This window comes from Botryllus schlosseri, chromosome 5 (assembly GCF_051294905.1).
Source record: "Botryllus schlosseri isolate E-star chromosome 5, Bs_hap1, whole genome shotgun sequence".
NCBI classification, from domain to species: Eukaryota; Metazoa; Chordata; class Ascidiacea; order Stolidobranchia; family Styelidae; genus Botryllus; species Botryllus schlosseri.
In genome coordinates, this window is record NC_137240.1 from 23959698 (window position 1) to 23985558 (window position 25861).

The following is a 25861-nucleotide window of genomic DNA, read 5'->3' on the forward strand; positions in this document are numbered from 1 at the left end:
GTAGCGGTCCACAAAGACGCAAGGTTGAGAACACTGATCTAAAGTACCAGCCGCGTATGTATTAGTTGCTCTATCGCAATGGTTTTAATAACATCCGTCAATTTCTAGTAGCGGTCCAAAAAGGGTCCACGAAGGCGAAAGGTTGAGAACACTGATCTAAAGTACCAGTCGCATATGTATTAGTTGCTATAACTCAATGGTTTAATAACAACCGTCAATTTCATTATTCTATTTTAGAATTTATCTACTTATTTGGTGGACTGGAGTCGGACGTAACAACATCAACCCTGATTCAGATGTTTAGTCAGAATTCTTCAAAATGGTACGATGTTGGGAACTTGCGGAAACCAAGATTCCATGCGTCTGCAGCTACACTTGACGATGTGATTTATATTTTCGGTACGATAAGCTTCAGTATATTCAAAACTGTGACTTCAAATTCTCCACTTTGCAAAATATCATCGGTCATTGAGTCTTGACTCTGAAAACGACACTTCTAAATTTAAGGGAAAGAGTCACATGTTCAATATAACACATTCGGATCAGACATTCAAGTAGACAAAAATACATTGCTTTTGGTTGTAACAAATACTAAATAACTCTGCCGAAACTGCGTTATAACTAGATACCACTAGTCTACAAATTTCAAAAAGAATTTAAACAACATTTTAATGATTTATTTCGGCTAATTTCAGTTTGCTGAATCCGATAATGAGCTCAGAATTGCTCTGTCATGTCAGATTTTTTCGCTATAAATTTAGCTCAGTTTGATAAATTTATCAAATTGCGACTTGCGTTAGTGACATTACGGTGATCGTAGAACAGCAGCAGATTGAATATTGTTCTTGAAATTATCTGTAATGAAACCTAGGCTGTTGTTGAACAAAATGACTCTTGATTTTTCCAAGAACTTTAATCTACGTCTCAATCTTCTTTCAATCAGGACCTCCTTTCGGATTTTGAAAATATATGTTGACGCAACCATTGCTAGCAGACATGGGGTAATCGCGATTAGTAATCGTAATCGATTACGACGATTACAGCATTTTGAAGTAATCGTAATCGCAATCGATTACATTCGAAAAAAATCCGAAGTAATCGTAATCGTAATCGACTACTTCCCATATCTAATCGATTTTTTTGTGAAAGAACGATTACTTTTTGTTTGTACAAGGACTATGACATAAACTGAATATTCGTGAACAAGAATGAGATAATATACCACGTTGGCGATAGCACAAACGTCTGTTTTCAAACGCCACTACTCATTATTACGTCAGAAGTATTAGTTCCGCTCGTCATTGCATAGAAGTATCCACACATAGTAAACAGACATGTGATGAATATTGTAGTGTGATTGTATAAACACCCCCGTGGTGTATATCAGGTTATCAATACACTACAGAAGCCCCTACTTCGCAGCAGGATATTGATCACCACTCTGCCTATAGTTTCAAATAGTAACTTATGTATTGATGTTTGCTTGTGCTTAGCTAAACGCAGTTTACCGTTGCTGCTTGGTGAGCAGGAGGCCTACGTACTAGGGATGGTGTGAACCTCTGAAAGGTTCAGGTTCGTGAGAACGCGAACCTTTTTGAAAGGTTCTGTGTGAACGCGAACGTGAACCTCATGACGTCACATGACATCATATTGCTAATTCCAACCCTACATTTCAATGAAGTGATATCCTATAACAGTGGTTCTCAACCTTTTTCGCCTCGCGGACCGGTAAAATTTCAAAAAATGTCTGGCGGACCAGTGAACTTTCAAAATTAAAATGAGGCCAAAATGTAGAGTATGCAACCGATTTTTGCAATTATATGGTGCTAGAGAGTGACATTTAGAGGGTTTTGATCGTAGTTAATTATATTCATGATGGCATCCATAGATTTTATGGTAGTGAGTCTGCCGAGTCGAGGTTAAATTTCCTTGTCAGATAAACGTGCTACCGCCGAGAGTCGTTTACAGTCTCTCGCGCCGAAGGCCGTGGGATTAAGTGACCACGCCAACTCCAATAATATTTTTCTCTTTGATAATATCGAGAGTAGAAGCGTTTCGGAGACGAACCAAGCATCTTGTCGAGCTACCTTGCTTAGGCCCACTGCCATCAGACGATGGCTACTCTGCCAACTACGAATAAAATGCGTGCCGCAAGAAAACACATTACAGCAGCTATACCGGCCATCCACAAATCCGGAACGAAAAAGCACTTCTTCAGCCCACCCACAAAAACGTTGGTCTTGGGACCCCCACAGGGCGATAAGCCAAACTTCCGGGGTATTCGTCCCCAGACCCTACAGTTATGTGGATATTTCACCTGTACTTGTGATCACATCTATTCTTCTCAGCGTAAGCAGAGAGTTAACGTAAACGATCACGCCAATGGCGAAAATTTTCGATCATACACAACCGAAGCGGTTTTCTCGCGGCCGAATTTTTGGTCCACCTTTCGCAGTCCCATGTTAACCTAAGCTTCATTATGTGTTGGTGCGTCGTGACGCGGTATTGGCTGACGCCGAAATCCCTATAAATCATGCGATTTATGTTCATTGGCGAAATGATTTTGGGCCCTTTTCAAGCTCGGCCCGTCTCCAATTAAGCGGTTTGGGGTGTCCCAGCTACGTTCCCTCACAAAATGAATGAATCGAAAACCAATGATCAAATTGCGCTATTTAGCGATGAGGGAGCTCGTATCTGTTCTGTATTTGTCGCTCGCATGTCGTAAAATGAAACGTCTTGAGCTTTAAATCAAATCGAACATGTTTCCAGCCCTAATGTTACCTCACAAAGTTATGAATCAGTTTAGAAATTGATGTTTTATTTATTTTATCAATGGACCAGCCTTCAACATTGCATCTTGAAATTAAAGTATAAAATTGTAATTTACCTGGCGGACCGGCAGGAATGTCGTCGCGGACCGGCACCGGTCCGCGGACCGGCGGTTGAGAACACTGTCCTATAATAATGTACGTACACGAAACACGATACCTAACGACGACTCGGGCCGCAATGCTGTAGTACATATTGCCGTTTTAAATGTCACCAAATGAATCAAGTAAAGCAATCAAATGATATATTAATCCCATAAAATCAATATCTACCGTTGCTTTGCCGACAATTTCGACGAGGACATGCAAGGGAATATAAGGTTACTCCTTAACGGTCTAGGCCAGACCGGACAATGTATTCGGCGTCTGAGTATTGCTGCTTTGATATTGAGCAAAGTGTAAAACGGGTTTCTATACTTGCTACTGTTACCGATATAAACATATGAATTCAAGATTGATCCCGTATGCCAGCTAGAATTTATTACACCAGGGAACGATATCAATTTCATTGATTGGTTGAATAAGCCTCATTCGCTGACTACCTACATACACGTATTGTATTTAGCTCTTGATATTGTGTGATTGCGGGTCAAGCTCACAGCAGAGAGTCACTAAATATTCACAAACGGAATGCTGCATATTTCGAGCAAACTGTTGTAACCAAGCAAGTAAAATAAGTAAGATTGTCAAGGTGTATGCTCGTTTAGTGTTCATTTTTTTATGCTGCCAGCGCCATGCATAGAGTGGCCCGCAGTTGAAATGCAATAAATTTCAATCAAAGATGTTATAATGAAGTGGAAATTGTAATATATGAAAAAGGTTCACAGTGCAGAACCTACCAAGGTTCGTTTGTGAACGTGAACCTCTAAATTTCTCAGGTTCACACACAGAACGCGAACGTGAACCTCGCGTTCACACCATCCCTACTACGTACGCACGTGCACCTGACGAAGATTCGGAATTTTGTACTCGTCGAATAAAACATTGCAGTTTCCACAACGAAGCATTACAAATAAACAGCTGCTGATATATATCATAACCGACCCGTGCTTAGCCGTTTCTCGTAACAGCAGCTCGCAGTATATAGCCTATGTATTAAGTTGAAGGCGGAATTTTTATGTTCACTATATCTTATTCTCATATAACTATTTGAAACGGGCGTCAATCGTTATTTCACAGTTCGTTACTCAGCATTTGGACCTGTCGCCATAACCATCCGCTTATATACCCTGACATGTTAGCGTGGGTTGTAGCTAGAATCAGAACCAAAACAGCAATTCGTCCCACAGTCCAACCGTTGGTCAATTTTCAAAACTGAATTTCGTCAATAATATTGGTAATTGCATTATAATACCATTCATTTATAACCTCTCTCAGCCCCGAGTGTCAGATTTACCTGTAGAGCTGGGGCACGTAATTCATAATTATAGCATCTGGTATGTTGTTATAATTACTTCATTGTATGTTGTTAATTCGCGACCTCCAGTCTGTTGTATATTCAAAAGATATTGTACTCGCCCAAACGTAGCAGACTAAAAGAATATCTTTTGTGAGACGCACACACAAATTGTCTTGGCGTTATTCCTTTGTGGATGCGCCGGGTGACATTTGCATTGTGGGCCCAGATTGGAAGGACAGGAGGTATTAGTCACGCCCACCCAGCGCGGCTATTGACAATGGACGAATACCCTAAGTTTCGGCCAAGGTATTTCTTTCGTATCACATCCCGTGGAGTTGCGTGTTGGCCGAAACTGCATATGTCTTTTGGTGTGTTGTGGGATCGTGGCGCTGTAATGACCGGCTCCGAAATGCCTGTTCCCATAAAATAGCCTACGCATGTTTTTTCTTGAGGGGAAGAGGTATGCATTTCAAACCCAGCTATCTACTGGAGCACGGGTCACCAACCGTTTTGAAACAAAAAGCTACTTCTTGTCTAGTATGTACTGATTATTGCGACGACCGACGGGTTACCACTTACTTCCGCCGTTCATCCGCGCTCAGTTGGATTTCTTCACTTAGAGTAAGACAATCAGAGCACTGGGCCGGGTTTCCGCCCCTTACCAAGAACAAAAAACGCTCACTCGCCGGGACTCAAACCAGCTTCTCCAGGCTCAGTTGCGTTGCTGCAGTGCGCGCTGAAGCGCCGATCTCCGCGTCGAGACTCGGGGATATTAACTATAGATTCCCGTTGAGCCGCCGCGTGGGCGAAGACGAGCAATGCCCCGAGCGACTGCGTTCGTATGTTCCTTGGGGTCGGCCGACCCATGTTCAACTGTGGCTCATATGAAACCAGCTTCAACTTTCAAATCTCTCATTTGGATATTTGCTACAGCGACCGCGGGCGACTCATTTGGTCCGCGTTGGTGACCCCTGTACTAGAGACATTTGAATCGCAAAGCTCGAAGAACATTTTCAAGAATTAATTAAATTCTCGAAAATACTCTATAATTTATGTTGGTTTACGAAACACTTTTGAGTCCCCTTCGATCACGCTCCCTACCCTATTAAGGAATTTGGGGTGCGGCAGGTAAAGACCTGGCAATAATGCAAATCGTTGGGTGCGATAAATTGGTATATTATGACGTAATAAGCAAATGGCGCATGATGTATGAAGAGAGTTGATATCTCATTAAGCCTTTTCATCGCAATCCTTGTATTGTCTTCCAATATATCATTTAAGATTATAGTCCTAAGAAGCAAAACAAATGTAATCGTGAGTAATCGTGATTACTTTTCCAATGTAATCGTAATCGTAATCGACTACTTCCTGATTTTGCTGTAATCGTAATCGTAATCGTAATCGCGTGATTCTGAAGTAATCGCAATCGATTACATTCATGAAGTAATCACCCCATGTCTGATTGCTAGTAGTCTGCAGTTTTAATCTTTATACATCTCTCCTGGTTTACAGATTGTATTTATTAGCTTCTTAGCTAACTTGGTTAACACTCCGTTATCGTTATACATTTGCGCTGGAGAATTGTGCCCTCTTGCACGCGTCCCAAATGTGTGGTCCTATATGCTTGCTTCGAAGCAATAAGACACGATTCCTGCCTTTACAAAGAACAAAATTGCTTGTCAATGGTAACTCGAACGAGTTTATCATCATTAATCCGCTTGTCATGAAAACTCAACATGTGTGCTTATGATAATTCTTCGTTTATGATAATTCTTCATCACTTATGATATGCTGACGAAACATCATTGGAATCGGGGAAAGATGGTTATAAACTAAATGAACGGACTTCAGTAGTTACTCGGGAGGTGGTGACTATACGAAATTGCAAGTTGTATCTTCTCGGCTAACGCAGCACGACTATACACAATGACACAACACATTGGTATAAACTTCGTAAATATATCCAGTTACCGTGATTCAGAGACTATTTCACGCAGTTCTGATGATAATCTACCTCGTGACAGTGGTGCAATCCTATCCCTAAAGTACTTTCTACTTTTCAAAATCAAAACTGCAAAACAAATTATCGATTTCAAATACTGTTGAAGTACAAGTGGAAGTGTTGTGAAACATGAACACTACAGTAAGTACTGCAAGCAGGGCTATGGAGTCGGAGTCGTAGTTTGACTATTATTCACTTGATGGGAGTCGGAGTTGGAGTCGTGAAAACTATATGGCGGCAGTCGGAGTCGCGGAAAAATATTGACTAGACTCGGAGTCGGAGTTAGTGGAAATGACTCGACTCCGACTCCAACTTGTTTATCATGAAAACCATTGCTTTCCAAGGATTTTCAATAAGATTTATATGTACCATCAATCATAATTATTAGTAACGATACAGATCAGGGGCGGTCAACCCGTGGTCCCCCAGACCAAATGTGACCCGCGAGAAGGTTATGTGTGGCCTGCGAGGTAATTCTCGAAATTAGTTATACCATCAGGTAAAATTGCAAGGCCAACTACTGAGAAATTTGATGACGACTTCCGGCGCATAGGCGTAACCAGGGGCCAGTCACGTTTATGGCAGATCTTCGTATATAACCATGAAGTAGAATATTCCGTAGCAGATTTATTTGACTTGAAATTTTTCTTAGCACTTCGCATGATTTCTTGTCACTCGGTCTCTTGCATGTAGCATTGGAGCATTAGCCTGAAAATTATATATACGCGTAATTTACAGAATTGAATCGAACTATATTCGCAATTGGGAGATAACGTGTCGTCCAACATGCGACTTCGCTTGTGTATTCGCAGCGAGATCGTCGGCGATGAAACATTTGCACAAAATGATAGAGGCATGTTAACCAAAACCGTCGATACTGCTATGACTGAACGCGGATAATCCTGTCCTCGCCAAATGAGCCCAGTGGTATACAGAGGTGATCTCCACTATGTGCAAGTAAAATATTGATTGATTGATTGAATTCATTCATTACCTCTTAAAAAATTTCGCGCTTTATGCGACCAGGGTATGACTGCACACTGCACAGTTGCACACGGAGTTATCATGACATAATTGTTATCAATGTTAAAGCGTAGTAATACAAGTATTGTTTTTAATGTTATCTAATTCCGCTCGCTCCTATTAGACGACTAAAAAATGGTTATCTACATTCCAGTTGCCCGCGCAATGGTTCGAAAATCTCGTGTGGCCTTTTGGCCGAAAGGGTTGGCCACCCCTGATATAGATCAAATTCGGCATTATTTGCAAATTACAATTCAGTTGCATAGAACAATATTATCGGTGTATGCATGTTCGCGGTGCAGTCACCAATTGTTGCAATATTTGCAATTATACCATGATACTGTGGCAGAGTAAATACATCGTCTGGTTTTGTAAAATTGATGTCAATATAACCAAACGCTGCTTCCCACTTGACAAAATTAAAAATAGTTGTAGTGTAGCTTAGCTGCTTGGGTCGAACAAATGATTTGACAAAAGTGCTAGTCCTAGTCCTTGAATACTTGACTAAGTGCATGTATACTAGGCATATGCTATTGGACTACTTCCTAAATTTTATTTATGACCAATGTCTATTAGTAGTGAGAGTGTGCGTGCTTGTAATCAATATGGTGTATAATGAGAAAATTAGTAAGTTACATCTATGTATTAGTTGCTGACTCGTACACAAGATCTACACTCGATTGTTTTATCTAGCTTTCAATTATACAGTATTGGATATATGTTGCGTTGCATTTAAAGAAAACGGTGTTTTAAAGCACTTTGATTAAAATATTTTAAACACTGTTATAATAAAGGCCTTAAAAATTATTTTTAAGTTGCAAAGTTATGCCATAATTGTGTAAATACTTTGCAAAAACATGTATGAGCCTAAGGTCAATTACCACCAGATATAGCCAGGGGTCTATATATAGTACTTAAGTACAATTTAGCAAAAATAGCTTATTTTATACTCAACCAGAATTTTAAATTATACTAAATTATACTTTTATGAAAAATGGCTTTCCTGGCATAGGAGGGTACCATACTGAGACTTTTATGTGAAAACAAGCTCGTGTTTTGCGTTACTCCACCTGCCGGAGTTTCAAGTTTAATGATCTAACCACAAATCACACAAGTTTCTGCAGCTCTTGAAACTGTTTTGCATGAAGGCAGCCTTCGAGCGAGAAATCGGTCAGGCCCTCCCGGTAGTCATCCTTTTTAATTCCGATGGCGAAAAGATCCGCCTCCACTGGTGCCGTCGTTGGAAACACGGTCGAGAGCGTTCCGCAGAAGTCCTTTAGGGTGGGCAGGTGTATGGTCATACCCTCGAGGACACCCCAAGCGTCCCTGAAGCTGCTGTCAGGGCCCTCCTCCTCCAACGTAATGCGGAAATTGTCATGGTCTCCGTAAAAGTCTCGCAGTTGAGCGTGCTCCGTCTCGACATCCTCGAGTTTTTCTTCGGCCCACCCAGCTGCTCGAAGCCGTCCTGACTGTTCGCGAACCAAGTCAGAGACAGCTGAACGACGCAACTTAACCAGCAGTTCCTTTGGGAGAGTCGGTGGTATCTCGTTGTTTTTGATGTCCGCGTGGTTTGCCAGGAGATCACAGACGCCATGAAGTAGGGTGCAAACCAGAAGGCCGACTCCCCTTTGAACAGTTTTCCTTGTAGCCTCCGAGATTTCATCAAGTTTGGCCTGCACAAAAAGTCCTACGTCGAGGATTAATTCCTGAACATTTGTCATGGAAACAGAAACTGATTCCACTCTGACGTATTCTAATTCACCCTGGAAGCCATCCTCCTCACAAAGCTCTGTAGTTACTGAACACAAGTCCTTCAGGTTGTCATGCAACTTCATCAGCTTGGCGTGCTGCTCGGTGACTAGAGTTTTCTTGCCTTGCAGGGACTTGACCACTTTCAGGACCTCTCCGGCGATTACAAGGACAGGGTGTTTGGTGACTCTTTTGAGGTAGTTTAAACTTTGGGGGGGATTCTCGATTTTCTACTAAAATGGGAGAGATTTTAACCTACCTATTGCTTGAAATCATGCAAGATGATTATATTTTATGAAAGAGCCAGTCCCATACTTTGTAATTCTGCAATAAAAAAGTATGAAACATTTTGATGATCTGGGTGGACCTTCCTCCCTTAAGAACTGATTCAACCAAGCAACCTAGTGCCGTTATATACACTGCAACAGTATATTCCGGTCTTGTCCAGTTCAGCAGGGATCAAGTTACCAAGTTACAACCTAGAGTTGAGATAATTCACTCACTCACTAGAGTTTAGATTATAGCGAGCAAGAAAGATGAAATTTGGAAGCCTGTTATGGCAATTTAATTTGAGCTGCAATAGATCACAAAACAGAAAAAAAATGAACAAAGGAAGAGGAAAATGAGCTGAGCGTGGAATGCAATGAAGCGGAAATCAATCCCGCCCTGCGAGTAAAGGCACACACACAGCACTGCGCAGCAAGAACCCCAGTGCAATGCGGCATCTGCACCCCCGCCGCTGCCGGTCTCCCCACCCAACCGCCAAGCAGCACCTGTGGGAGCCAGCAGGGCCCAAACGGAAGCGATAAACCCGCCAATGCGTTCTTAGAGACTCCGGAGAACTGACAAACACCGAAAATTGTTAAACAAAAAAATCCTTATTTTATACTCAACAGAAATTTTATTTTATACTAAATTGTACTTTTGAGACCCAAAAGTACAATTTAAAGTGGCCTGGATATAGCCGACATATATCGATATGGGATGGAATAGTCGGTTCAACATTAATAGTACATATATCTTGTCAAAGTAGCTATATTTACCCTATATTTTCAATTGTCAATGTCAATCCACTATGAAGTAAAAATTGAATATTCGTGACGTCGTCGATTAAAAAAATATCATAATTTAAATTAGGGCCTTGTTTTGAACATGGTTGTTTTAAATTGATTTTTGTTTAAGAGTAACCCTAGATATATGTCATGTTTGAATGATTCATACATAATAGGATATTAGAGAGTCTATGCTATAAATACTTATAAAAGGAAGATATTTCCAAAGGCATTCTTTCGTGTTAATTGCATAGTGAATTATTCAAGCTGTGCCACATTGAAACATTTTTTGCACGCCATCGTTGATCATATGTTTGCACATGTATAACCGTCACTGTGTAATATAATTTTCGAAGTAAATTGGTAATACTGTCGGGTCGGAGTGATCTTAAGAAAATAGTCGGGAGTTGGAGCAGGTTCGTTTAACGACTCGAAAGTCGGAGTCGGCATATTGAAAATGTGTGGAATCGGAGGTAAAATTTACTGACTCACTGTCCTGACAGTAAGTAGGCAGATTCTACTTGAGTAACCAAAAACAGTAATAATCGAGATACATATTGCAACAAGAGCATGTGATAGAACAAACATAACGCCGTATTCGGATTGCGCGCCCCCAAATTGGATAAAGTTGACCAAATGAAATAGTGGCCAAAAATCGTGTAGACCAGTGCACAAATGGGGTCCGTGATCAAACGGGTCAACCTCTGATTTTCCGAAATGATCAAGCATATCCACTGTACTTGAACCAGTCAAGCTATTTCGTTTTTTAAGGTATTTATATCGCTAGTTCACTAGTCTCTGTAGCTAAATAACTTAATTATTCCCTCCTATTTCGTTTCGGAATAGCAGTATTTGGTTAGATTTACAACCCATGAATATAATTGAAATGTACTCATTTGATGGAATTTGTGTCATTCATAATGTCGTTGCCTGACACTGCAATTGACCAATAAAATTCCTGCAGTCTTACCCTTTCTTTCCGCACCGTTACTGCGAATAGCGAAGATGTGACTTTGGCATCTCTATACGCCTATGTCGGCAGGTTTCTGCAGGCCTTATGCACCATTGTCAGCCCAGAGTTGATCGTGACCTGCGTTACCGTGATCAATGATCAAGATCATTGTTGATCGCTTTGCACCATTGTCGCGCATGAAATGTTCAAATGATCTCGCTCCGAAAGTTCATCTGCTCAGTTCATCGGCCCTGCATCGCAACTCTCGCCTAATATCTGATTGTTACGAAGCTTGAAGACAATGGCTAGCATGCGTACGACACACAGGCTGCTGTATTAAAAATAAAACCGCAAAAGTCTATGCTTTGCTGGACTGCAAGACTCCAGCTCGTCATTTGGAACGGCTTTGTGCAATCTAGAAAAACCTATCACCCCTCGATTTATCCATAGTCGAAGATGTCGCGACGACTTGTGCAAACACATATTTCGATATCTGGATCGGGGATAATTTATCAATAGATTACTCACCCCGTAGGTTAGTAATCTATAATTTATCAGTACTTTCAGTCTCAAACGATACGCTAGAATTGCACGACTTGTCCAAAATGTCATCATCGTCGAATGCGTTGTCGTTCTGTTCAATTTGAGACTGCATTATTCCATAAGTCTTTTCTGTCAAAGGCTCCTCTGACGATGTCGGTCTGCCGCCTCCAGTTAGAGCTGGGTATACTGTAATGCCGTCTTTCCGTGCATTTACTCTTTGTCCGCTACTTAATACTATGCCAATTATTAAACGATAACTATCAACAAGAGACACCAAAATATATTTTTCTCGTGCACGGAAGTTTTCCGATCCTATCATATCGGGCTATATTGAATATATATCCTAAACCTACTAACTGAAAGGTTTAGGGATATATGAATCATGGGTTCTGTTGTAGCGAACCGGTAGCCAATGCATGTATTATGCCGACATAGTTGAATCACATTCGGTTTACATCGCTTCTGAATTCCACACATACCTATGTTAAATTCTGCACCAGAACGCATTAAATCGTTTAATACATCAATTACTTGTCGGCCTGACCATTTCCGTCGCGAGCAAATGCGAAATTTTCACAATTTTCCGCGTTGACCTTGGTTTAAATCACCGACTGTGGCGGTTCAAATATCACCCAAAAACGAGAGAACTTGAACTTTCTTTACCTCTCGCAAGACAATGGTGCAAGCCGATCAGGCGATTTTGAACATTGTCAAGGTTCAACTCTCTCGGTGCATAATGCCCTTAGTCTTGTTTTGTCTTGTGTCTTGTGTAAAATGGTTGACTATATTGACCTTGAGTACGCTGATGTCACCTGAAAAAAGCTGTATTTTCAGATGGTCGGTATTTGGTTTTCTGATGCGTGGATAATATCCGTAGGTTAGCAATGATTTTGACATTTATCATCTTTCTGTTCGAATAGCTCTGATAGACGGATCTATGGATACGAATTGGATGACTAATTCGTTAACAAAACCAACTTTGTAGGTGGATACAATCCAATTGGTCAACATGCATCAAATCTTGAAATCTTTTGCGCAAGTTCGAACATGGCGGATGTGGTGACTCTACCGAACTTTGCTCGTGCGTGTTTCATGTGTCACTTCCTGGACGGAATCATTTATCTGGTTGGAGGAGACAGGTACGCCTTTCTTGATACCCAGTGAGGCTAGTACGGAATAACAGGAATTTCTCAATCATACACCATTTCGCAAACAACAATCCGATTGTATTTTTTGCAGAGGGCTAACGACAACGATCGGTGCATATGATCTAAAAACTACAGCTGTGACAAAACCGATCACCATGGACGCGATATCGATGCGGCATTGTGAATCTGTTATAGCCTTTTTGTAACCGAATTATGAATACAACATTCCAACTTGCATTATAGATATATTGTGGTATCCCAGCCATCCATATTAAGCCGAGTAGGCTACAGAATAATTGCCTAACTTAACAGTCATACAGACATTTCGAATTTGTTAAGATTGTTGACAAGGTCACAGATTATATTGACTCAGACATGTCCGAATACTATTCTGACTTGAACTTCTACAGCAGACCTGGTCAAAGTGCGGCCCGCGGAGCTGTTCCGTGCGGCCCGTGAAAAGGTTCCTTTAAACCAGTGGTTCTTAACCTTGCCTCCAGCGCCCCCCCCAAGGGGCGCTTGCGATTTTGAAGGGGGCGGAAACGCTCAGAGGGCGATATGGGGGGCGCTGGGCTCAGGGGGGCGATAGGGGGCGCTGGAGAAAAATGACTTCGCAGTAGATGATGTGGTAGTAGGACATATCCTTAATGAGTATTCAGAGCGAATTAACACCGAAAACTTCGATCGTTATATATAGCCTACAAAATACATATAGGTTTAATTGTCCATAGGCGCCTAAATGACTGGCCCCAAATGTTCCTGTCTTGGCAATCTGAACCTCAGAATACGAACTCCATCTGGCAGGGAAAAATTATATGCCAGTGAAGAAACACCAATTTGAAATCGTGTGCTTCTTTTAGTTTAGTACGATTGGGCGACAGGGATATATAAAACTAGATATCCCTATTGGGCGATATCCCTGTTGGGCGCTTCTATATTTTTTGATATAGCAGACAGGAGGTCACGAAATAACATCATGCAACGAAGTCATACCAACGGGTCCACCCGCCCTAATATGTTTAATTATTAGTTACGGGCCCTACAGTTTCCAAGACACCTAACAATGTTCCCTCTACGTTTTGACGAGTCTGCGCACACACACCAACCAAGAAATTTGTAGAAATATATATGCGATTCCCGATCTTATTGACCGATTTTATCATGAATTATCAAATATTTTTGCGCTTCGCACTGGCTCACTAAACAGCACAGCTGATTTCGTAGCAAAAGCGAACAACGTGATTGGGGGGCGGTCGGTTTATCACCCTATGGGAGCCCAAGACCCAAGTTTTTCGGGGGGTCTGACGAAGTGTCGTTTCGTTCCTGCCAACGGGTCCTATACCCTTTCAATCACACATCAGTCCAGGCCTGTTTATTTTTGGATTTCTCCAAAAATAACAAAAATAGCTTAGTTTTGGATGTTTTTAAATTTTATTTTTGGAGAATCTCCAAAAATAAGAAATGAAGGTGTTTTTAGCCCTAATACTATACATAGAAAACTTCACCGAAAGTATGTTATCATCATGTATTCATGTTATTATCATGTATTCATGTTCTTCAACACATCGACATCATCAGTGATCTTGATCTAACTGTCTAATATTCGTCACAAGCAGACTTGTACAAACTAAGGAATTTCCAAAAAGCGCAACTAGAACTATAACTAAAACTACTCAATTTTCAAGACTCGCAACTATAACTAGAACTAGAACTACCCAATTTTCAAATTCCGCAACTAGAACTAGAACTAGAACTACTCAATTTTCAAAACTCGCAACTAGAACTATAACTAGAACTAACGAAATTTAAATATCGGCAACTAACTAACTAAAACACAACTAACTAAATGTAACTCTCAATCAGGGTTGTAATGACTCGAGTCATGACTCGACTCGGGTCGGACACGAGTCACGATTTTCAGATGACTCGACTCGACTCGAGTCATTTTCTCAAAATACGGAAATGACTCGACTCGACTCGAGTCAATCTGTGTATTGACTCGACTTGGACTCGAGTCATTGCGCATGACTCGAAGCAAGTCATTGACTCGAGGTTCAGACGGCCAAGACCGACATTTCATTGTAATTTCGAAGCCAACACACTATTGGGATTTCGTTTGTTGGTACTGGTGCTTGAAAATGCGACCAGAAACTGCTAAAAGTGAGGAAAATTGATATATTATAAATGCGAACCATTCAATATCACCAAACAGAGTTTAAAAAGTGGGTTTAAGAAGACTTTAACTGGAAACTGAGCAGGCAACACAATGATTTGGACTCAGACTCGAGTCATAATACCATGACTCGGACTCGATCCTCTGTTTGCTGACTTGGACTCGGACTTGACTCGGTGGGAATTGAAAATGACTCGACTTGACTCGAGTCAAAAATATAAAAGTGAGATTGACTTGTGACTCGGAGCCTTGTGACTTGGTTACAACCCTGCTCTCAATCAACTCATTCATTTTTGTTTTATTCGAATTCGGCGTTCCAGCCTTCCACATGAGCGTCTGTACAACGAAATTACTGAAAAATCAGACAAACAGAACTATTCTGTAATCGGTACAGCAGGACAAACTAAACCATTTTTTGCAGCTGTTGCTGATTGCTGCGAATCAACATGAGTCGCGAAAATGTTTTTTCGTTGAGTTTTGCCCTCTTTAGGGAATACAAAATCCCAGCATGCGAGAAAGCCCTTTCACTGGGCGCAGATGTCGCAGTCATCCCAAGAAAATCTTTCGCCAAGTTTCGTAATTCTGGCAAGTCGATTGTTGTAAATTTGCCGAGTTGTCAGTGAACTAATAATAATCAATGTATTAACTATGATCCAACAATGAGCATTTGATCCTTTGTCATGATCACATCAGTAACCCTCAGTAACCTCACTTGTCACTCGAGGAGAGTTCTCATCACGCAGGACACACGAGTGTTTTCTAGTTGTTCGGCAACTAATATTATTTTGAAATGCGCAACAAAAACTAAAACTAGAACTACTGAATTTTCAAAATCTGCAACTACAACTAGAACTAGAACTACGGAATTTTAAAAGTCCGCAACTACAACTACAACTAGAACTACGCAATTTTCAAAATCCGCAACTACAACTAGAACTAGAACTACTCAAAAAACTGTTAGTTGGTTGACCGTCAACTAACTAAATGTTTAGTTTGTACAAGTCTGGTCACAAGGTGTTTGGCCTTAAGAATGCCCTCCAAATAAAAATCAGTTGGTGACGCCCGGTAGAGACCTTTCTCCCAGTTGATTTTCGAAAAATCAGCTTCGACCGTCGCAGTTGTGGGAAACATCGAGCCATGTGGGTCTAAAGAACTGTCGCTCGTCAATAATGCGCTTGAAAGTGACGTCCATTTTGTATCAGACAGACATGGATTGGAATTGGTCTTATATATTGTGTATCTACTCAGGTGTCCACTTGTTCGACAGCCCACCCCGGTGTTTGTCGATCAATTCGCTGAGCTGCAAATAAAGTAGCTTACATATCTGCATCACTCTTGTTTATATTATTAGAATCTAAAAGAGCAAGAAGTGTTTGTTCTGTCCTGCCTACGAGGTTGCACCACTTGATGTGGTAGACAGGCCAGAACCCTTTCATTGTCGGCAACTTCAATTTTCTTTATGCCGTCGATGAGCCCTGCTATAAGGATCCTGGCTGCCTCAAACGTGAACTGCTTCTTTTCTTCGTCGATATTCTCGAGAAGGTCGAGGACTGCACAGTGCACACTCTGATCCTGAATTGCGTGACTCAGTGAACTTGATAGTCCAGCACCCTATGACCAGAGGGCCTTCCTTGCCGCAGGTGTCATTGTCCCAGTCCTCAGCGGGCACCGAGCTCGAAGGCGTTCGACCAGGCGATGGAGCTCATCCTGATGCTCCACGATCAGATGACCAAGTCCCTGAATCTTTGTGACGGTAGTGCTCAGCTCTGTGGCCATGCGCTCGAGGATTATAAGTTGGACCCACCAATGCTGCGGAGGTGCACAGGCCGGACTTTTATCGTTTATAACCCCGAGGAGTTTGGTACGGTGTCTAGTCAACCAAGTGGTCATCTTCTTAATTGACAACCAACATGTGTCTACAAACTTGGGGCACATACTTTTCTTTTCCTGGATCAAGTCCTGTTGCCGTTGGAGGTAGCCATTCAGTCCCATCATCGTGTGGACGAAGTTATTGTTGTAGAGGTGGCGGTATTTGGCCTACGTCACAAGGTCCCGCCCGCACCACACTCGCACGATTTCATACCATGCCGCCTCTTTAACCCTTGTCGTGTCGCCTCTGATCCTTCCAGTAAGTGGAAGTACTTTTAGCGTTTCGGAGACCCCCTCCCGCACACACATGCTGTTTTTGTGTGTGTTTGTGAGTTTCCTGGTTGTTTCAACAGTATTTACACTGCTCTGACTCATGCATTTCACAAAAAAACTTGAAAAAACATCATCCAAAAAAAGGTTATTTTTGGATGTTTTCAAATCTTATTTTTGGAGAATCTCCAAAAATAAAACCAAATATCCAAATATCCAAAAATAAACAGGCCTGCACATCACTCAGCTCTACTGGTAAATCTGTTTACGTGAGCAGAGAGAGGATAAAAATCGATATCAATATATATGCAATTCCCGATCATATTGACCAATTCAATAAATAATTGGTGAAATTTTTCGCGCTTCGCGCGTGTAGGCGAGAATAGCTGGCTCAGTAAATGGACTGCCAATGTAGATAACCAGTATCAGCAAATAGCGGATAGCCGAAGGGGGGTCTTGGGGCGAAGCCACCCGGAAGTTTGGTTTATCACCCTATGGGGGCCCAAGACCAACGCTTTTTTTTGGGGGGGGGGCGGATGAAGTGCTGTTACGGCCCTAGTAACGAATTAATTGTACCTACGGGCACGCCCTAATATGTTTAATTAATAATTACGTGCCCTTTATTTTCCAAAACAACAGCTCACTCAGCTCTACTGGTAAATCTGATTACGTGGGCTGAGAGGATAAAAAGTTTATAGCGACATATATATGTAATTACCACCTATTCATTCATGCATTATAGAAAATTTTGGCACCTAGGGCGACCAGGCCATACAAACTTTGCTGACCATCGAAATCACGCTACAGGGTTCTTGGGGGCGAAACCCTCAGATGTTTGGTTTATCACGCTATGGGTGCGCAAGGCAATAGTTTTTAGGGGGGTTGACGAAGTGCTGTTTCGGCCCTCCCGCTTACTCATTATCTTTATTACATTCCTTACAATATGAGGTTGGGGGCGCTGGAGCACGATAATCATTGAAAGGGGGCGCTGGAGGAAAAAAGGTTAGGAACCAGACATGGGGTGATTACTTCACGAATGTAATCGATTGCGATTACGATTACTTGTGAATCCCGCGATCACGATTACGATTACGATTACAGCAAAATCAGGAAGTAGTCGATTACGATTACGATTACATTTCAAAAGTAATCACGATTACTCACGATTACATTTGTTTTGCTGCTTAGAACTAATTTCAGAAGAGATATTGGAAGACAATATAAGGCTTGCGATGAAAAGGTCTAATGAGATAAGAACTTTCTTTATATATCCTATTTCATTTGCTTGTTACGTCATAATGTACCAATTACCCAACCCTATGCAGGACTATTCGTCGCACCCAACGATTTGCATTCTTGCCAGGTCCGTAACTGCCACACCCCAAACTCCCCAATAGGACCGGGAGCGCGCGCTAAGGGGACTCAAAAGTATTTCGTAAATCAACATAAAATATCATCAAGTATTTTCAAGAGAGCTAATTAAAGGGGCACTGCGCTCAAAAAATGATGTGGTCTCAAATTGAAGAGTAGAACGAAAAAAAATTTTGGCCGCAGCCGTTTTCTTCAGAACGCCACCGTAATGGAGCTGCAATTTATTGAAATTTCCAGAGTTGCAGCAGTCGCGGCTCCGGATAATCTGTTAACCCGTAACATGGCACGATGACTTCATCGTCGCACTTGCTCGACGCGATTACGCAGAGGACGAACTTTAGATAGTTGTCAGTCGATGTTATGAATGACTCATGTCTTGCACACCAAGGCGGCGCTCAACGTACGGTGTTAGGTCAGGAGGATTTGTGTCTGGAGCTTGTCACGACTCTATAGTATTTGCCAGTTGAATGATACTGAGATGCCGTTACAGTTGTATATTGATGCAGATACAGCTGTCATTTTCAAGATGTATTATTGACTGCACAGTGCACAACCTTTGGAGTAGTGGTCTTGCGGAAGAGACAGACACATGATATTTTGCATCATTTACCCATGGCATAGCAACTGTCTTGATACGGTCTAGTTTACTTGTTCAAGACACAGATGTATAGATAATCAACACGAAAATTTCATTCTCATCAAAGTTCCAATATTGTTGTGGAATTTTTTGTCGTAACATTGTTGTTCTCAGTTTCACAAACGAATCTTCTGTCTCCATCAGTTCATTCATGCAATTCCTTTGACACGTAGATATCGTAAAATTTGTTAAAATTATTAATGGTATGGAAGAAGATCTTGTTGATGAATTAACTTCTGATGAAGATACAGATGTAGAAGATTTCGATGATATCACGATATTTGGTGAGAGCCTGCTGTATCAATTCGAGCCATAATATTCAGAGGAGGAATTCGCCCGTCTTGTTGCAACTCAAGAAGCACAAACTCATGTCTCTGTAAGTATTGTACCTGCGTTTCTTGAATGCAATTTATCAATCTCATTGTATTGGTCAAAGGAATCGTCAGAAAACCAGAGTCAACTTCGGACACTTGACAACAATGAATGGTGCAGTTGCTTGAACTGTACGTGTACATCCATGACAAACCAGAATGAACGCGTCTGCTGCAGGGAAATACAACAAATAATGGAGCTTCTGGGGAATGGAGGGTCGACTTGCATAACAGAACATGACGATTTTCTCGTACATATACATCCCTCCATTCTTGAAACGTTTTTCAAAGTGAACAGGAAAAATTGGAATAATAACAATCAACCACATGGTCCTGGCAGAAGGCTTTCTAACAAGTGGGTCCTAGAACATTTTGTTTGTGTTGTTTAGTATTGGACCTATATGTATGCGACAGGGTCTTGGGACTTATGACATGGTTCCTGGATATAAACGGCAATCTCCTGCATTCTTTACATTTTCTCGCATGCTTTTATATAAATGCCTACACTTTATAAATTGGGAGCATTATACTGTCATATATATGCTGCTATTACTTTTCAGCATTATTTTTATTGCTGCAATATACTTTGATATTTTCCAATTGCAGACAATATCGCTTGGTGTCTTATCGACACATACTGGAATGGATTATTGATGGCGACGTTTTGGGTAGCAAAAACAGGATGCCCTTGCCAGCCTGCATCGTGACTGCTATAAGGAAAAAGTACCCTAGTGATGATGGACTGTATGTCGGTTTCAAATGGCCGATAGAAAACGAACTGTGATTGATAACACTGCGGCTATGCTATATAAGTCGAAATCAGTTCTGTTGCTGTATTATTACACAGTGAACTGGAACTGTTTGCATTCTATATTCCACGAATGCCTGCAGTGCCTGATACATCAAGACTACTTTGCTTACTCGTTATTTATTAAAATAAATAATAAAAAAGAAACATCCGAGGACTTTATAGCCAGGGTATTACAACGGGGCAGTCAGGCAGTGTGGAAGAATGAAATTGAGCTATTTAGCTATGCAGCACTGCACCACATTCCATTCAACTTGAAGATAGGGATTAGTAAGTCACGTTCTAGAACGACGTTTTGAAAGTAATTCCTCTTTAGAGGGGGCTGGTTCTGGTGCAATGCTGACTGGATGCACACTTCTTGAAATGTTACTGGGAAAGTTGATGCCAGTGCAATTCTCAGTAGTTCGCCTCAAAAGCTCTCTCGCATAGTGGTTCGTCTTCTTTTCATACATGTTTTTCAAGATCCACTCTTTTGCTGACCGAGAGTAACATTTTTTGTATCGTGGAGCCCCTGCTTAAACAAATAAAAAGTAAGTAACTAAGTACCTTGACTTGCAAACATTTCATCTGTACAGCAAACCTGCTCGTGTCACCGCCTGAAATCTACCAACATTCTCATTGTGGTCCAGGACAGCCAATTTGGTTCGTGCAAGCATCGTGTCATAAGTAAAATGAAGACGTTTAGGTGCAAATTTCAATATGACGTTGTGATAAACTTCCAATGATCCTAAAAAAGTAAGGTGTGAATTGTAATGATCTGACCATGCTCCGAAAACTGGTGTGCAGATGTGATGAGTCAAAAAATTACCAGTATGTTTGAACAGAGTCATCTGCTCCAAATCCCGGATCAAACTTTCGTTTTCTATCAAAGATTTCAATGCTTTGAAACTAGGAGATCCACATTGCAACCATCTAGTTCTTAGGCACTGATCCCCAGTCAAAGTGCCATGGCTGCAGGAATATGTCTCCCCGTCAACTGTCCACTCATGTTCGCCGGTGATGTGATGCAGAAGAGATAACCATCTTCTTTTTAGCACCTGCAATTGCATATTGTTATATAAAAAGTTCCTAATTTGTGATGTCAGACATAGTTGATATGTAGACTTACACTGCTATCTTGACCACAATACTGACAGCACCACCACAAGTGATTAGTGATGCTTCTTGTCCATAGTAGCAAGTCTTCCATACCTTTCTTCTTACCCAGAGACACCAACAAGTGCTTTTCAACCTTTTTGAGCTCCATTCGTACTTTTTTTTTAAAACAATTTAATTCGCACCAGCCAGCTGGAATTTATTACACAAAAAGAAAATGAAAAGCTTATCACTTTTTGTATTTGTAGCCCTTCCTGTAGGTACAGAGCGTCATTATTTCACATTTAGTGTATCGTATTGCTGATTAATCAAATACTAAAATCACTGCAGTAGAAAAATCACAGATATCGCACTTCCGCTGTTCTCAAGGTCTTCGTTGCTTTTTCTGCGGGTATCGTGCAGTTATTTCTTTCGAAGCTTAAAGGGCGAACCCATGAACAATATTCACTCGCAACAATATCACTTTCCCCTAAATCGACGTATTATGTCAACGCTATATGAATGTGTGCCGAAATTCCAATACTTCGCATTCAAATCAACACTGGCATCGCACACTATTTCCTATAATGTAGGGTTATCATATTTTGGATTCGGGAAAGGAGGACGTTCGCACAAGTACGAACCGTCATACAGGTTGAAAAGCACTTTATTCTGTAGCCGTTTTTCAGAGAAACAGTAATTTCTTATCCACAACACGAATACCACCAGTCAGGGTTCCCCATGAACATGACAAAATTCATGACATTCAAAATTGGTGGTTCGGGTACTGTAGGAAAATTCATCATCCCTAACCAAAATCCAACGGCACGCAAACCTAACCTGAGCCCACAACTCCGCAGCTGACCCTAAAACATATATAATATATTCATTATATTGTAATGTTACTAATCCCCAAGCCATAATTTTAAGATACTCTCAAACCCTCATCTTATGATTCTCCAACCTGAATGCGAAACCAATTATGACCGCTCTGAATTTTGAAATGTTCAGAGGGCACACTAATTGGTGATGGTAATGTTTTATACATAACATAAGAATAGGACATGATCTATTCCTTCCCTCAAGAAATAGAATACACTAGGCCCGATTACTAGAAAAATCTAGTGACTGAATATCGTCCGTGGAACGCCGTATCTACACCACCTTGGCGTGTTAGACATATTTGCTTCAGAACATCGGCTGACACGAGCAAGTGCGACGATGAAGTCATCGTGCCATGTTACGGGTTAAGAGATTATCCGGAGCCGCGACTGCTGCAACTCTGGAAATTTCAATAAATTGCAGCTCCATTACGGTGGCGTTCTGAAGAAAACGGCTGCGGCCAAAATTTTTTTTTTCGTTCTACTCTTCAATTTGAGACCACATCATTTTTTGAGCGCAGTGCCCCTTTAACTTGAAAATTTTCTTCGAGCTTCAGGATTTAATGTCTCTAAATAGCTTGATTTTGAAATACATACCTATCCCCTCAAGAAAAAAAGCATGCATAATTTATAGGAATAGGCATTTAGGTGGCGGTCATTACCCCGCCACGACACACCAAAAGACGTATGCAATTCCGGCCAACATGCAACTCCACAAAGTGTGCTACCAATAAATGACCTTGGCCAAAACTTTGAGTATGTGTCAATTGTCAGTAGCCGCGCTCTGTGGGCGTGACGAATAGTCCGGTCCTTCAAATCTGAGCCCCATTAATGCAAATGCCAACCGGGGCACTCACAGAGGAATGAAGGCATGACAATGTGTGTGCGTCTCACGAAAGTTTTTCTTTTAGTCTGCTACGTTTGGGCGACTACAGTATCTTTTGATAAAAGACGTGAGGTCACGAATTAACAACATACAATTAAGTAATTATAACAACATACCAGATGCTATAATTAGGAATTACGTGCCCCCAGCACTACCGGTAAATCTGAATGAATAGCAATATAATTCAATTACCAATATTATTGACGAAATTCAGTCATCAACATGAAAACTGACCATCCTATGGAGCCCCAATACCCAGGGTTGTAATGACTCTAGTCGTGATTTTTTGGTGACTAGACTTGACTCGAGTCATTTTTTCAAATGCGTAAATTGACTCGACTTGTACTCGAGTCATTTTGCATGACTCAAACCAAGTCACATGACTCGAAACTAGAACGGCCAAGACAGACATTCCATGTTTCTTCGAAGAATAGTAAAGTGACCACATTATTTGTATTTCGTCTATCAGTCCTGATACTTGGAAATAGGGCCATAGACTGTGAAAAATGATGAAAATTACTATATTATGAATACGAGCCATTATATATCACTCGAGCAGAGATGAAAAAATTGGGTTGAACTGGATTGATCTGAAAACTGATCTGTGAACATACCGACTTGGACTCGTACTCGAGTCAAACACTATGACTCAGACTCGACCCTATACTAACTGACTTGGACTCGGACGTGACTCGGGGATGAATTGAAAATGACTCGACTTGACTCGAGTCAAAACTATCAAAGTGAGATTGACTTGTGACTCGGAACATTGCGATTTGGTTACAACCCTACCAATACCAACGTTTGGAGTGGAGGACGAATTACTGTTTTGGTCCTGATTGTACCTACAACCCACGCTGACATGGTGTATAAGCGGATGGCTATATGGCGACATGTATAAATGTAGAGTGAAGAATTGTGAAATAACGGTTGGCACCCGTTTCAAGTAGAGTCATATGAGACATGGCCTACTAGTAGAGAATAAGACTGAGAATAAGATAAAGTGAACTTAAAATTCAACCTTCCACTTAATACAGATACTGCAAGCTGCCGTTACGAGAAACGGCAAAGAATGGCTCGGTTATGATAGGCCTATATATCAGCAGCTGTTGATTTAAACCATCGTAATGTGTTTTATTTGAGGAGTACAAAATTTCAAATCTTTGTCCGGTGTACGTACAAATACATACGTATACTACATACATAGGCCTACTGCTCGCCAAGCAGCAACGGTCAAACTGCGTCTTAGCATAACCAAACATCAATACATAAGTTACTATTTGAAACTAGGCAGACTGGTGATTATTTTCTTGCTGCGAGGTAGTGGCGTCTAGATTGTAATGATAACCTGATATACAACAATGCTTACGCTGTTCCAACAATCACACAGCAATGTAGGCTACAATTGTACATCGAATATATATTTACTACGTATGGATACTTCTTACGCAATGACGAGCAAAGCTAATACTTCTGACGTAATAATGAGCAGTGGCGTTTGAAAATCAACCGTTTGCGCTATCAATAACCTGATATAACATCTCTTCCTTATTCACGAATGCTCGGTTATGTCATATTCATTGCACAAATAAAAAGTAATCGTTCATTCACAAAGAAATCGATTAGATATGTGAAGTGGTCGATTACGATTACGATTACTTTAGAATTTTTTCGAATGTAATCGATTGCGATTACGATTACTTGAAAATGCTGTAATCGTCGTAATCGATTACGATTACTAATCGCGATTACCCCATGTCTGTTAGGAACCACTGCTTTAAACTGAAAATATAAACCCTGCTTTTTAATGTTGCTGCCTGGACTGAATCGATAGGACGTAAAAACTGGAACCAGAAATTCGTTTCCTATCAAACCTGTGCATTAGCATGCCGCAATTACGCAGCCTATACGTATCTCGCGTGCCAAATCAAGATTCAGACTGAAGTCAATGTAGCAAATTATGCCGTTGCAACTAAAGCCACAAGAGTCGTCGAACCTTCTTTGTTGCCATTGTCACATTACGCATTACACGGTCTGTATTTCCAATTTTTACGTGACGCGTTTTCAAATATTTAATTCGTAAAACAAGTCAATCATTACCCGTGATTATTATATGAGTTTTCTCACCGTCGCACCTATAAGGATGTCGAGAGAAAGCCGAAAGTTAAAATTTAAAGATGGTTCGAAGGACCCAATATTTGTTTACTACTCGTCATTTTAGTAGTTAGTGCCGAGCACGTCGGTGTGTTGGGGGAGCATAAATTAAGTCGGTTATATAAGAAAACACGAAAACGCACTCGATCAAGGGACGGTGAATATCGGCGAATTTCGGAATAACTGCAAGCTTGGTCATTTCGGCAAGCTGCAAACTTCTCGGAATCCAGCTACCAAGACAATAAGCGAGTATCCACAGGACCGTAACTGCCGCAACTACCAATTGGGAATCGTGTGCGTCTGTAGTGCAGTACGCTTTGGTGAATTCGACGATTTCGAGATCTTTTCACCTGGCAGACGGGAGGTCACGAAATAACAAGATGTAAAGAAGTAACCATACCGACCTGCCCTCCCGAATATTTGTAAAACAGCACCTCACTCGGTTTTAGCGGTAAAACTGTGCACGTGGGCTGAGAGAGGTTCAAAATATAGCAATATGTATGCAATTACCAATATCATGAAGCAAGAAAAAATAATTTCCGCGCTTCAGACGATTAGGGCATAAAACGTTGCATATTAGCGTGTACAAGAAATCTCGCTCAGAAGAAGGGTTAAAACGCACATCCCGAAGGGGTCTGATCTGGGGGCGAATCCCCTAGGAATATGGTTTA

General features: G+C 41.1%; 3 protein-coding genes across 4 annotated transcripts in view; 2 read left to right on the top strand and 1 right to left on the bottom strand.

Moving 5' to 3' along the window:
* LOC145439459 (kelch-like protein 24a) overlaps window positions 1-12938 on the top strand; it is a 56387-nt gene extending 43449 nt beyond the window's left edge. The window contains exons 10-12 of one of the 2 annotated variants that reach the window (XM_080316941.1): window positions 238-399; window positions 12534-12687; window positions 12788-12938. In XM_080316941.1, coding sequence (XP_080173067.1) covers window positions 238-399; window positions 12534-12687; window positions 12788-12902 — 431 coding nt within the window. In that variant the 3' untranslated portion in view covers window positions 12903-12938. The remainder of the gene's footprint in view (window positions 1-237; window positions 400-12533; window positions 12688-12787) is intronic. The other variant, XM_080316942.1, reaches the window with a different exon arrangement.
* Window positions 12939-18636: 5698 nt separating this feature from the next.
* Window positions 18637-20342, top strand: LOC145439455 (uncharacterized). Its single transcript, XM_080316939.1, has 3 exons — window positions 18637-19392; window positions 19453-19742; window positions 19994-20342. Exons 2-3 carry the CDS (start codon window positions 19534-19536, stop codon window positions 20169-20171), a joined length of 387 nt encoding a protein of 128 aa, XP_080173065.1. The 5' UTR covers window positions 18637-19392; window positions 19453-19533; the 3' UTR covers window positions 20172-20342.
* Window positions 20297-21406, bottom strand: LOC145439454 (uncharacterized). Its single transcript, XM_080316938.1, has 3 exons — window positions 21304-21406; window positions 21004-21232; window positions 20297-20922 (listed from the first exon to the last, which is right to left on the bottom strand). The coding sequence occupies exons 1-3, from the start codon at window positions 21382-21384 to the stop codon at window positions 20759-20761; spliced, it is 474 nt and encodes a 157-aa protein (XP_080173064.1). The 5' UTR covers window positions 21385-21406; the 3' UTR covers window positions 20297-20758.
* Between the last annotated feature and the right edge of the window lie 4455 nt (window positions 21407-25861).

Excerpts from the sequence above, each read along its gene's own strand:
- LOC145439454 (XM_080316938.1), bottom strand. The coding sequence starts at position 21,384 with ATGGAAGACTTGCTACTATGGACAAGAAGCATCACTAATCACTTGTGG. Across the intron at positions 21,233-21,303 it reads ATTGTGGTCAAGATAGCAGT|GTGCTAAAAAGAAGATGGTT; the intron begins GTAAGTCTACAT and ends ATGCAATTGCAG. Across the intron at positions 20,923-21,003 it reads GACTCTGTTCAAACATACTG|GATCATTGGAAGTTTATCAC; the intron begins GTAATTTTTTGA and ends TTACTTTTTTAG.
- LOC145439455 (XM_080316939.1), top strand. The coding sequence starts at position 19,534 with ATGACAAACCAGAATGAACGCGTCTGCTGCAGGGAAATACAACAAATA. Across the intron at positions 19,743-19,993 it reads GGCAGAAGGCTTTCTAACAA|ACAATATCGCTTGGTGTCTT; the intron begins GTGGGTCCTAGA and ends TTCCAATTGCAG.